This window comes from Cataglyphis hispanica, chromosome 8, assembly GCF_021464435.1.
Source record: "Cataglyphis hispanica isolate Lineage 1 chromosome 8, ULB_Chis1_1.0, whole genome shotgun sequence".
NCBI lineage: Eukaryota > Metazoa > Arthropoda > Insecta > Hymenoptera > Formicidae > Cataglyphis > Cataglyphis hispanica.
The window spans coordinates 2,926,953-2,940,832 of NC_065961.1; the positions used below are offsets into that span (position 1 = coordinate 2,926,953).

Here is a 13,880-nt window from a genome sequence, read left to right on the forward strand (position 1 = left end):
AGCACACAACTATATGAAAATCGAAGTGCTTCGGTTTTTGAAAAACAGGATGATAATAAAACACAATTTTTATCATATTTTTTTTATCATATTTAAATTTTCTTGATTATAATTTTAAACAAAAAATATGTCTCTTTGTTTATTCTCTAAATTTATTTAATATTTAATTTTTACTATTATATGAGATTTCAAATTAAATTATTTTTTATTATTAACAATTTTTTATACATTTTTATGTATATTAATAATAACGTGATGTAATATATAAATTAATTAATCTATCAAATTTTACATATACTTTCTGTAAGAGATATGTGAAAAAAGAATAATAAGCTCGAGTATAAATCTGTTTAATAATTATTTTTTAATTATCCGCTCATAATGTTTCCTCTCTATGGTCCTCTCTAACATCGCGTTACGTAATTTAATTTTTATCATTTTGCTCTCTCTCTCCGAAGTCTTCTACATAATTTCCACCTTTATATTGAGATTCTCCTGTATAACAATTTCGCACTCGGCGAATCGCGAAAACATCCGCTTTGGGCGAGGACGTTGATTCAAGACATGAAAGCCGCGTTGAAAGAAAATGGCGATAATTTTAAGGTGGGACGCCTTGCTCTTGACAATTACTGTAGATTGAAATTTTTATTCCTATATTTATTTTTAATCTTCTCATTTTTATCAATTTTAGAAAATTTTAATAAGCTTAATTTATATGTAGGAATAGAACGCTCTCAGAAGAGAGAGAGCGCTCTTTCTCTCTTTCTCATTCTTTCAATTTATATCTCAAATAGGCAGTAAACAAACAGTTGTAGCATGCCTTCGATAAAAATTTGAGTGTTTTAAGTATCACTTTAAACGACGAGAAATTTCTTTGAAGAATGGACACTTTCTCTTGATAAAGCAGAGCTTGTAAAGGGATAGAACGCAGTGTCTAAGCAAGATATATTGAAATTCGGATTTATGTGTAATCCGCGAGTTTTCATCTCTCTCTGATGAAACGCGCGGGAGATACTCGAGATTCTCTTCTGTCCTCCGAGAGTTACTATCCTCTCGTTATTTCTGTCAATATTTTTCTTTTGTTTTATCAGAAAGCGTTCTCGATGACATTCTTAATTTGATATCCAGTGTTGTGGACCACGTCGGTTATCTGAAATATTAATTCTTTGTGCGTTTTGTCACAAAAAAAAAAACATCTGTAAAACTTGACTGACGCATACAGCGTTGGCCGCAATATAAATATACACGCTGTAGAAATAGGATGTGAGTAGTTCTAGTTAGCTATGTAACTGCCAATGTCAATATTAACAATCCCCATTACCTTGCCTATCTATCTTATCCATAGATAGTGCGACAACACCAGTTGTCGCGTTTCCATATATCGTCGCTTAATAAAATTCATAGTTCTTTTGGAATATGTATCCTTATCTCTGATAGTTAGGTATAATTGATTTTGATACTTCTCATTTTTCGTCCCATCTTTTCTGTAGACTTTTTACGAAATAAATTGAACACAAAAACATCAGATGAATATATATACATACATATATATATATATATATATATATATATATATATATATATATATATACACAAACACACCTCAAATTTACTTTGAATTTCTTCTTCTTTATTTTTGTATATCTAATCGTTTATTATCTTTTGAGGAAACACAATTTTATCTTGAATCTGTATGTTGTTTGCAACATATGTTTTATTACATTCTGCTGTCACGTTTAATTGTGTATACAATAATAATTTATCTAACATTCTACGACCGATAAATTTATATTAAACCGAATTATTAAATAAGTCCCTGCAATCAATAATATAATTAATGAATTAAAAATTAATGAATAAGTGCAGAAACGGAATCCAAGCTCTCTTAGTAATTAAAGCAATTAAAATTATTAATAAAATTAATTTATGTTTATTTAATAAATATATATTTCAACTTTTATGTATATAAATATTCTAATAGATATTAATAACCTAATATCATCAAATATTTATAAATTATTTTATTTAATATAATTATTGATGAAATAAAAAAATAATTCTATTAAATAAACATGAAATAATAATATATTATGGCTTCTTTCATTCAACATATTTTATTATGATTGTTCGATATAATATAGAAAAAATCTTCTCGTAAAAAAAAAAGAATCACTTATTGTTAGGCAGAGCACTGTGACTGGCGCCATGCGCACGTGCGTGCATCATGCACACGCAGGCGTAACTGGAAAGCGGCGCACGTGCCACGCGGTCGCGCAGGTACGTATCTACCTACCTACACGCGATGTTCGCGTCGAATCGCGCAATGACCGTGCCCTCCCGCCCCCCTTTCTTCTATCCTTCCCCCACACGCAAGCTTTAAGATCCGTCCAAATGAAATTTCTCGACACGAGACACTTGACTGTAGGAGTAGCTAACGTAAAAAAAAATGTTTGTCAAAAATGAATGACAAATAATCGTCGATAAATATTTTTTATCACAATTTTGATCTTTGTTGATGTGCTTTATTTCTATAATTAGAATTTTGAGAATTTAATATATTTGTATCTATTTTTATCTATCTTGTCTAAAGGGCTTATTAATTTATTTTATATTTGATTATCTCTATAAAGTGTTCACATTGAACTTTAGGTTTTAGATTAATAGTTTTAGTAGGAATTTATTAAAATTAAAAAGGCATGGATTATCACGATTTACAGAAATATTTATATATATAAATATTATTTATATTATATATAGTTATAAAATTACAAAAAAAAAAAAAATATTGGGGGAAGAATTATAGTTAGGGTAATTCAAGTTTGATATAAAAATATTGGTAGCTTACTCACACATCTATTGTTCGTAAAAATAAATTTATTAATACGTTGAATACTCACAATAATAAAAATTAAAACTGCTATTTAAATATATCTCGAGTATCCAGCGTCATATAATCTGTGACTCACATAGGTGATAAAAGGGACGACCGAGAGATAACAGCACTGTGGTCATAGGATTTCAGTATCAAATACTTTATTTCACGTATCCTGATCAAACCTAAATCGTGACTGATCTTTCGATGTGACTGATAGGATGTCATCATATCATCTCTAGCTAGGTAATATTTACGTTGACTCGGTATGTACATAGTAGCTTTTTGATATATCGACAGCGGATAAGATACGAATTCGTTGACATCATCTTCCTCTCCCGAAGATAGAAATGTTCTAGGAATATAAAGGATAGAGAAGGAGATAAAAATATTATATCTTTAATATTTTACGGTTCGACGAAGAATTATCACAAGAATTTTAATAAGTGTGTAAACGCCCTTGTTAACCAGCGGCTTGAACGCGCGTTTTTCCGCGACCGTGTGTGTGTGTAAAGTCATGTCGCTGGCACTTTCCCTTTTCAAGATCGATTTTGACGCTGTGCGTCCCGACGGCGCAAGTCGACGACGTCGGCGGTTCCTCGAGCAGGGCTGTGTTTATAAACGCGATTGCCCTCTTTGACTTAATTCTAAGAAATTGAGAGATACGTATATCATTCTGTGTTAAAGTTACTCTTTTATCAATATTGCAAATTCAAAGGTGAAAAAGTTTAAATGGTTCACCTTTTTTTACTTGTTCTTCATAAGACTTCTTTTTTTTTTAGATACATACACGACGCATTTTATCTTCAATTCATGCATCGATAAAATAATGCGAACAAAGATACAAAAATTAATTTATCAAAACCACGCGGCATAATTCATGTTATTTTCCCGCGATAGAGATTTCCATTCTCGATTCTTTTTTATAAAATCATCCGCCGTCGACCCACGAAATTTTCGGTCAATCTATCCGCGCTTTCGGTTCGTCCATTCCGCACCCGGCCACCGCGTTTCGCTCCATCGGCTCGTTAATCCGTAAAAAAAAACGCGGGAGGGTGAAGAGAGGGAGGAAGCGACGAGAGCGAAACGGACAGAAGAAAAAGTATCCGAAAAAAGTGTCTTAGGCCGGGACATCAAAAGCTCTTCCACGGGGGTGACTCGCGATCCACTCCTGTCCGCAAAGGCTTTCCCTCTCTCTCTCTCTTCCTCTCCTCCTTCTCTCTTTTCCCCATCGCTCTTTCTCTTCCTCCCTCCCTCTCGCCTCTCGTATCCAGGTTTGCCTCGCGAAAATCCGCCGCCTTTCGTTAAAGGTGACCCGATGAAATCGCCAACGAGTCACACGTGCGTGCAAAAGGGTTGAAGGGACGGCGGGCGAGGCAAGAGGATGGCAAATGAAGGGGGAGGACAAGAGGGAGAGGAAGGTCCGGCGATGGGTGGTTGGGTGGCGGGAACCACGAGGCAGACGGTGCGCGCTTACACGCACTCTCTTTTCGCGCTATATCGCCGGATACCGCCGAAAATCCCCTAAAGGGAAGTACGCGAAACAAAGGCCATCCCTCCCTCCGTCCCACCCCGTCTCCCTCCGCATTGTTCGCGCCTATCATATCCCTCCCACACGTGCCTCTTCGCGTGCACTCGCGCGTTTAGTGCATCTTTGTTTTTCCCATCCATCTCCCTTCCCTCTTCGCCCTCACTTCCCCGCATCTATTCTTTTTTTATTCCCTGATTTTGTGAACGTATACACTTATTATTGCTATTTCTCTCGTGTATATTTTCATTAATTGCACATGATATATATCTTGCAATCGTATCCAAAAATGATACCGCTGTACAAAGTATTTAATGCAAAAGCACTCTTTTTTTTATTCACACGCGGAAAATCTGAATTGCGCGCGCGGGGATCTACCGGGAGAACGATCGCACCATTTCGCGAAAGCGAAACTTTGCCCTCCAGTAGGTCCTGAATCCACGGATCGTTCGCCGCGGGTCTTTCTCAAGGTTGCTGCTCGAAAGCTCACCGCGCAGGCAGCAACCTCGACGATGAGTGAGAGTGGGTCTCGGCCTACTGAAAAATCGATACGTACGAAAGTGAGAGTCGTTTCCCCCGGTCGTTCCACCCTCCTTTTTGTTCTTTACGCTCCCTCTTCTTACTTGCCGTTTGGTTCATTCATGTCGTCGTTGGTGGCCGATGACGCGCCTAGACGCACGCCGTGCACAGATTCACGCTCGTCACTATCGCAAACAAAGTTAATGTCACGCCGGTAACAAAATACACAAAATGAAATTTAAAGAGATTTAAGAAGTCTTTCGTACACGCGACATCTTGTCTGCAAAGGAGACATTTAAGATCTCCAAAGAAATAATTTTATGACAGTAATTGTAGTTCTTGTCAATTTCTAGTTACAAGACACTCGTATGACATGTACGAGTTTTTGACGAATTAAAAGATTTTTTTTTTAATCTGTTATTACGATCTTTTTTTTATGATTATAAATATATAAATAGAAACGCTCTTATATTAGAGAAGATTTGATGAAGGATTCCATAAATTAGAAACCTTAACGAAGCAAATTCTTCTTAGTTGATATAATATATTTATATATTAAAAAGAGAGAAATGAGAGATAATTCATCAATCTCTTAAAATGTATTATTTCGAAAAATTATTTGATTTCTGTAAAAAATTATTTAAATTTGTTAATAAATATTTTTATCTAAATTATAGTTATTTAATTTTGTTCATCTTATTTTGCTCATACTTTTTCGATTCCTCTGTCGAATATTTAATAACTTAATAAATATGATATTTAACACGCATTGTGCTTTCAATAGCGACACGCTGCTAATCGATGTATCGAGTATATCATGTTAGGTTGTAAGATAACAACATAACGGTCTAATGTAAACAGACGACCTCTCGCTAGGTTACAACTCGGCACTTTCAGAGTTTATTCGACAATTATCGCGCCGGAATCTCGCTGTCGGGGAAGCGTAATTCTGTCAGAGTCACGTTCGAGTCTTATATGGCCGCTCTCTTCCTTCGTTTACAATCTCTGCTCAATCCAGACGGAAAAATGGGATACATGAAGAACTGCACGTTCAAGTTACAGTAATACTGAGATACTTTTTATTACTTATGTATCGTATGTGTACATAACTAACTGTTATCCAGAAATATTGGATAAATATTAGGGATTGATTGGGGATTGATATAGGGATTGATATTATTTTATTACATATTTTGATCACCGAAACATAATATAATTGAAACATAATATATGTGTGTGTTTCTGTTGTCGCATCAGTGTAAAATATCTTATTTTATTTTAATTTCAAGTATTATTTTTTTTATAATTTCAGCAGCAGCGGCATTGCCAAGGCCCTAGTGAGCAATATTCCGGCTCAGGCCCGACCAGAAGATCTCGAGGCGCTGTTCTCCGCTTACGGCCAGATACAAAACATCGATAAACTGTCGTCGCGGGACCCAAACACGCAAACCTTACTCGTCAGCTATGAGACGCAGGAACAAGTACAACAGTAAGTAAAAAATATTTCATTGCGAAAATATCTCTCTTGCGCTCTCTTTCTTTGTGTTTTGCAAGAAATCGCTCGCTTGAAAAGATGCATTTATTCGTCACGGTAGCGAGATTCGGTGCCTTTGCTACGAAAAACCGCGTGCATAAATATTATTATTTTTAATATTAATATTTAAATTTTTTTCCTGAAAATATCACTTGCATGACTATTAAAAGAAAAAAAAAATATTTTCAAAGTAAATCTTCAAAAAATTGATATTTTTCCATAGTGCATACATGAAATATTTATTTTATTATTTCACTATTTTTAATATTAATACTTAAAAATTCTTTTTTAAATATTTCTTTCATGTGACGATTAAAAGAAAAAAATATTTTATAAAATAAAAATTATTATATTTTATAATATTTTATAATTATATATTTTTCCACTATGCATACATGAAATAATTATTGTACTATTTTACTATTTTTAATATTAATACTTAAATATTCTTATTCTCTTAAGATACCACTTGATAATAATTTATTTATTTCCACAGTGCTGTGAACCAGTTGAATGGCTACGATTTCGACGGCAATCCGCTGAAAGTGGAGATGTCCTCGGCGGAGGGCCGACGAAGAGGCCGCAGCCAGCGCAGCGGCGGCGTCGCTTTCTCCGGATTGCCGGGTTCCGGTCGGCAGACCGATTTTCCGCTGCGCATCCTCGTCCAGTCGGATATGGTGGGCGCGATAATCGGCCGCCAGGGCTCCACAATACGGCAGATTACGCAGGTATCCCGTGCCCGAGTTGACGTTCACCGCAAAGATAATGTCGGTTCGCTGGAGAAGGCCATCACCATCTACGGCAATCCCGAGAATTGCACAAACGCCTGCAAGAAAATTCTGGATGTCATGCAGCAGGAGGCGACGTCTACGAATAAGGGGTACGACGACGTCGCGAGTCGCGTTGATACTCCCAAAATAGAATCGTAATAAAATCGTCGTGTGATAGCCGGTCGAATAATATAAAGATAATCTTAGATAGATTTCTTTCGTTTAAATTTTATCTGGATGACTTTTACAAATGACGTTTGTAAATATTGAAATTTCGTCACTTTTACAATTACATTTCAATCATCAATCATTTTTCAATTACATTCGATTTCAATACGATAAATATGATCCTTACATAATTTATATTGCTCGACCGAATTAATTTTCCTTCATTGACGATCGATTCGTTGACGTTAATATTATATTAATGTTTGCCGACAGTGAGATTACTCTGAAGATTCTCGCACACAATAATCTCATTGGTCGAATCATCGGGAAGGGCGGTAACACGATCAAAAGAATTATGCAGGATACCGATTCCAAGATTACCGTCAGCAGTATCAACGATATCAATAGCTTTAATCTCGAGCGCATCATTACAGTTAAGGGAACAATCGATAACATGAGCAAAGCCGAGTCCATGATTTCCAGCAAACTGCGCCAGAGTTATGAAAATGATCTGCAAGCTATGGCTGTGAGTCTTATCCTATATTACTTAAATATCATACATCAATTTTTTAAATTTTTTGAAAGAATATATATGAGAATATTAAGAATTTCTCAGATTTGTTTGTTATGCGGAAGATAAAAAATTGAAGAGTTTAAAATAGGAAATCTTTCATCAAACTTTACTTATATGTACTTTGTTATATTCTTGTTCTCTCGTCAAGATTATTTAGCGCGAAATCAATAGTTGCGATAAAGCTAATCCATATGGTCGTTTAGCCCCAAAGCATGATGTTCCCCGGTCTGCATCCGATGGCCATGATGTCCACCGCTGGCATGGGCTACAGCTCCCGTGGACCCGGCCTCTACGGCTCGGGACCCGCCCCGTATCCCTACCAGGGCAGCTTGCCTACTCAACAGGGCGTCCCCGCTAGTGACACTCAAGAGACGACCTTCCTATACATTCCCAACAATAGCGTCGGCGCAATCATCGGTACCAAAGGCTCCCATATTCGTAATATTATTAGATTCTCTGGAGCAAGCGTGAAGATCGCTCCTCTCGAACAGGACAAGCCGGCCGAGCAGCAGACCGAAAGAAAGGTCACTATCATCGGCTCCCCGGAATCTCAGTGGAAGGTGAGCGCAATTATCTGTTTAAATACACAATGATATTTTTGTAAAAATATATCATGGATTTATAACGAGTGATAAGAATCTGTTGTAATTGCTATGAAGCGTTTTTATGTTCGTGTAATTTCGATGCCATATTGGCAGATAGGAGTCGCGTCGATCTACCGTTGCAAAGAATCGCGAGTTCAAATCCCGACGATGATACTTCAAAATATATGCTTTAGCTATCCTGCGTATTTTGGGTGGATGTTGCCTTCTATGCATCAACTTGAATCAGCAGGAATATCAAAGAGAGGGCCCCGTACCGATCTCGTCGAATCATATGTGAGGATCGGCTCCGGTCTCTCCGATATTTTTTTTTCTTTTTTCTTTTCATTATATTGGTTTCTTTCAATCTGCTGATGCTTGAGGAAATTTTACCCTTACCTTATTTTACATCGAAAATTACGATTTCAGGCTCAGTACTTGATTTTTGAGAAAATGCGGGAAGAAGGATATGTCGCCGGTACTGAAGATGTTAGACTAACCATTGAGATTCTCGTGCCCAGCACTCAGGTCGGTCGCATCATCGGCAAAGGCGGTCAAAATGTTAGAGAACTACAACGCGTGACTGGCAGTGTCATTAAACTATCGGAGCAGCAAGCTACTCCTCCTTCAGCTGAGGAAGAGACCACCGTCCATATCATTGGCCCCTTCTTCTCCGTTCAGGTAAAACAAGCGCATGTTTTTCAAATAATTTTTAATATAAATGATTCTTTTCACTTAAATAATTTATTTCGCAGTCGGCCCAGAGAAGAATCCGCGCTATGGTCCTGCAATCGGGCACGCCTGGCGGGACTGGCGGAACTGGCTCGCGTGCCGGACGCGGTAGCAGCCAGGAAGGCGCCTCCCGTTCTAAGAGAGACGGCAGCGCCACTTCTCAAGGCGGTATGACGTCGCAGCCCAGCTCCCAGCAACAATCGAGCGGTTCACCATCTAGCCAGCAGCAGCAGCCGCCACAATCGCCGCAAAGCCAGTAACGTCGATGACATCTACATTGATGCGGATCGACGCCTATCCATTTTATTCGCCGGAGTGGCCTCGTCGTCGCTTTGACATTCTCTCTCGTCGAGAGGCTGAACTTATCACGACCACCTCCTCCTCTCGCGAGGCACGAAATCCTCCCCGGCGGGGGAGGGCTTTGAACGAGGGCTTTGCGCGACGCGCAGATTGTGACGAGAAGACGCGCTCTGAGAGTTAACTCGATATCGTCTCGAGATGCAGCAGCGAGTTTCACGAACTTTGACTCTGCGAATTAATTCTCAAAAATTTCGGTTTTTTGCGAGCGCGATTTTGGAGTTAAAATATGACAAGTTAACCGAAATTTTTTGAAAATTAAGTTGTAGCGTGGCGAGTTCGGTGGAGAGTTAATTCTGAGAATTCACGAATAAGGATTTTAATTTTCCAGAATCCAAGACTCAATTGTAAATGTCAGTCAACGAGACTTTCCGTTCGGTTTGATATGCGCGTCTATTGTGATCGACCTCGAACTTAATCATTAGCGAACGATGTTATCTTTCGCGTCCCTTCGCCAATGGGAACGCAGTTGTGTGAAATCAATCGCATTGGCAAAGTTCGGCTGGAAATCGCGATTTTCCAGTCACGACTCTGATACAAAATCTGAAACGGTGACGAAGGATCGAGCGAGAACAAAGGCGTACTCGCTGCAACCGAACGGAAGAACGCCAAAGCGTACTAATCTAAGCTGGTTATGTCCAGTCAGATACACTGCCGGTACTCGATCGCTCTCGTTGACGAAAAAATATCATGTCGTTTTCCCCTTCGCTCTACGCGTCGCGTTTACATCTCGCAACAACGACAAAGCGACTCGTGCAACCGCGCACGACCCAATTTCGCAGCGCTATAACGAAACCACCGCCGCCGATGAAATAGGATACGACGATATGAGAGAACAAACTGATAAGGCAAAAAAAAAAAAAATAGAAAAAAGAGAAAAACACACACAACCTTATTACCTCATTGCATTACGGTTAAAGATTTAATACGATAGAGGAAAGTGAAACGTGTGGGAGAAAGGATAAACCGATTAATCTAAAAAAAAAAAGAAGTCTATCTAATATTAAAGTTATTAATAATATACAGAGAGAGAGGTTAAGTGACAATTACATATTACGTTTATACCTGTTATTACATACTACTACTGCAACTATTACTATTATTACTACATACTACTATTATATCGCTATATACTATTTACTTACTTCTTAACTAGTACTACAGGAGGAAAGCGGTTTTTCTTAAAAAAACAAAAGCAAACAAAAACCCAACCTAGATACACAGTTTTTTATATATCACAATCCAGAGACATTAAATTGATTATACGAGACTTAAAGTAATATGAAGATCCGTGAACACCGTGGAACCAGCGACTCGTTCCCGGTTGTAGACATAATAAGCCAGGATGCCTCAGGAGGAGAAAAGAAAAAGTGAAGTGACCCCCACGCCCCCAACCCGCCCCTCCTCGCACCATGTAATACCAAAGAAGAAGCGACTATGAGTTTTTTCGTATTAGTGAAGTGAAATGCGTCGTGTACGCTCTATTCACCTCAAGTTCCTCAAGAGCCGCGAGAGTGAGAGAGAGAGAAGGAGAGAGGGGTTAAATATATGAAGGTGGGAGGGAAGATCGACGAGCGGTCATCAAGATGTCGAGAACAGTGCCGACGAGATATCGAGTCGCTTGGCACGGATGATTGATGGCGATGAAAACAGAAAAAAAAAGAAAAATCGAGAATATTGAACTAGAGAGAAAGAGAGAAGAGGAAACAAGAGTCCTAGCGTGCGGTGCGATACGACCTGGCCGTTTTGTGCCGTATTTTTAAAGAGTGTTACTGAAGAAGGTTTTTCTAGCACAAGGAGAGACTGAGTAAGCGATCGTCGATACACACGCGAAGAACAGCAGAAGAGAGGGAGAGGGAGAGAGAGAGAGAGAGAGAGAGAGAGAGAGAGAGAGAGAGAGAGAGAAAGAGCGAAGGAGGGGACATAAGAGGGAGACAAAAAGGAATGATCGACAAAACTTTTCAGGGATTTTTACTTTTATCGTGAATGTAATAATGTGTGAGTGTGCGTGTGTTATAATATTATTCGATAAGTAATAAATTACTGATTAAGAGTTAGATGGCAAGGGGAAAGACGTAAAGAAAAAAAATTTAGGCTTAATCCGTAAGAGAGAATTAAGAGGGTATAGAGGGTAATCGAGACTTATGAGAGAGAAAGAGGGGCAGGAGAATCTAGCATCGGCATTTCTTCGTCGATGCTATTCTCGCGTGCCGCTTGCGTTATGGATGGTGTGTCGGAGTCTTTGCGCGCCGTCCCGACGAGCCCTGTAATTTCTGCTAAAATTGTGGTTGTTAGAAAAACGTAGTGTCGGGAACCGGAATCGCGAAGCGCGACAATTTCACATCGATATCGCGACTCGCAGAGTGTACAATCGGCCGTTATTATTCCGCTATACATAGAGTTGAGAGAGATTCCCTTCGAAGGTAAATTCGGCGAGCCGAAGCGAAAGAAAAGAAAGGATTAATGAAATGTGATATTTCACGTCTATGTTAAAGATTGACAATGTTCTTTTAGGGCGGATGACATCATACTCTAATAGCGGTATATTTGTGGTCGGATACACGTTGCGGCTATTGTATATGTTTTGAGTTTTGAGGAGATTCCGAAGAGATATGAAGAGAGAGAGAGAGAGAGAGAGAGATTCGGACGGACCGACAGGGAGATCAGGCGGGAAGTGCGAGATGAAGAACGCAATGAATTTAATTAAATAAACTCAAAGAAACCGCCTTTCTGCAGAGTGGTCGTATCAAGCATGACCAAGAAAAATTCAACAAACGAATGGACTAACTAATTACATAATAACCAATTACGGCGCACAGTCTCGCGTCGTTTAGGCTCGATGTATTGTTATCGATTCGAATATGAGAAAACGTGCGTCAGAATTACTCTCTCTTTATTATTCGATCATTTATGTGTCATCTCACTCCAACTTAACTGTTCGATAATTCGAGGCTCGTATCTTCTTCATCGAGCTTTTAACGGCGCGAAATTGAAGCGGCACCGGCCATATGGAACTCCACAGGATGTGTCTATCGGATCTGGTGTCACGATGGGCCTCCAGACGGATCCAGCCGGTTTATAAATCTCGGCATTCGGTATGCGTTTAGTACAAAGATACACGAGTTTAAGAATGGATAAGACTAATCGAGTTTTAAGAGAGACGCAGGGTACGGAAGATATAATAGAGAGATGTAATATCGTGTTTAACCGCGTTTTTTTTTCTTTTTTTTTTTTATCTCTTTCGGGAAAAGCTGAGGCTGAAATTTCGATGAAATGCGCGCGAATATTATAATAAGAGCGAAATTTTTTGCAGCGAGAAGCGAAGACGTGCATTTGACCCGTCGTATCTTCGATTCTAAATGAAGTCTGATTTCATGGTTGGTGTTTAATTTTGTCAGTCTTCCTTTTTTCCGCTGCATCGCGCGACAAATATGCGCAAGCACAAGCGCACACGAGAAGTAGAAGGGCGAAATGAGAGATAGATGGATAGGAGAGAAGATAAAATAAAAGAGGGGAAACACGAGTCTGAGAACGTAGGTTTATTTTTGATACATTGTTGGGGAGACTCCAAGCGAATCTTTCTTTCTCAATATTAATTTTTTTTTTTTTGTTAGCTGTTTTAACAACTTAATAAATTTTAACGATATTAAGGATATGAGAGAATAGCGAGAGATTTTTTTTTTAATGTAAGATTAAGAGAGTGTGAGAGAGCGAGAAAGAGAGGAAAGGCGGAATAATTCTCATGGGAGAACGCGTATAAATTAACGTTATAGAGGGAGGGTATTAATTAATCGAGGGACGAATCAGGAGGACGCGTTGCGCAGCTTTTTGCGCTGCGCTCGCTCGCTCGCTTTTGGGAGGGGTGGGAGGGAGGGGGAGATTGCACAAAGGAGATTTTTTAGTCGGGTATAAATTTGTATATTATATTTAATAATATATTTCGAAGAAGCGGCGGCCGCGGATCCGCTTGGCGAGATCTGTTCCTGGAACCTCGCAGTTTTATGCGAAGAACCTCGGTCATCGTACTCCGTAGAAGAGTACCCTCGCCCGCAGATCCGCATTCCCCGCGGTTATTTATCAAGCATAAATATTTAAATGATGAGATATAGAGGGGGAGATAGTGAGAAAGAGAGGGAGAGATTTGTATTAAAGTTTGTAAAGAAAAAAAATTGCGAAGAAAAAGTGCCAAGAAACAACACAGAATACGCTCGCGTAAAATTAATACAATACAGAGCAATAGATTAC

The 13,880-nt window shown here is 38.8% G+C and overlaps 1 protein-coding gene across 10 annotated transcripts in view; it reads left to right on the forward strand.

Moving 5' to 3' along the window:
- LOC126851399 (insulin-like growth factor 2 mRNA-binding protein 1) overlaps positions 1-10,525 on the forward strand; it is an 83,380-nt gene extending 72,855 nt beyond the window's left edge. For 2 of the 10 annotated variants that reach the window (XM_050595325.1, XM_050595334.1), the window contains exons 3-8: positions 6,235-6,408; positions 6,950-7,333; positions 7,665-7,917; positions 8,169-8,525; positions 8,976-9,227; positions 9,302-10,525. In XM_050595325.1, coding sequence (XP_050451282.1) covers positions 6,235-6,408; positions 6,950-7,333; positions 7,665-7,917; positions 8,169-8,525; positions 8,976-9,227; positions 9,302-9,538 — 1,657 coding nt within the window. In that variant the 3' untranslated portion in view covers positions 9,539-10,525. Of the gene's footprint in view, positions 1-5,842; positions 5,981-6,231; positions 6,409-6,949; positions 7,379-7,664; positions 7,918-8,168; positions 8,526-8,975; positions 9,228-9,301 lie in introns of those variants that run through there. The other 8 variants (XM_050595326.1, XM_050595335.1, XM_050595328.1 and 5 more) reach the window with 6 other exon arrangements.
- The last annotated feature ends 3,355 nt before the right edge of the window (positions 10,526-13,880 follow it).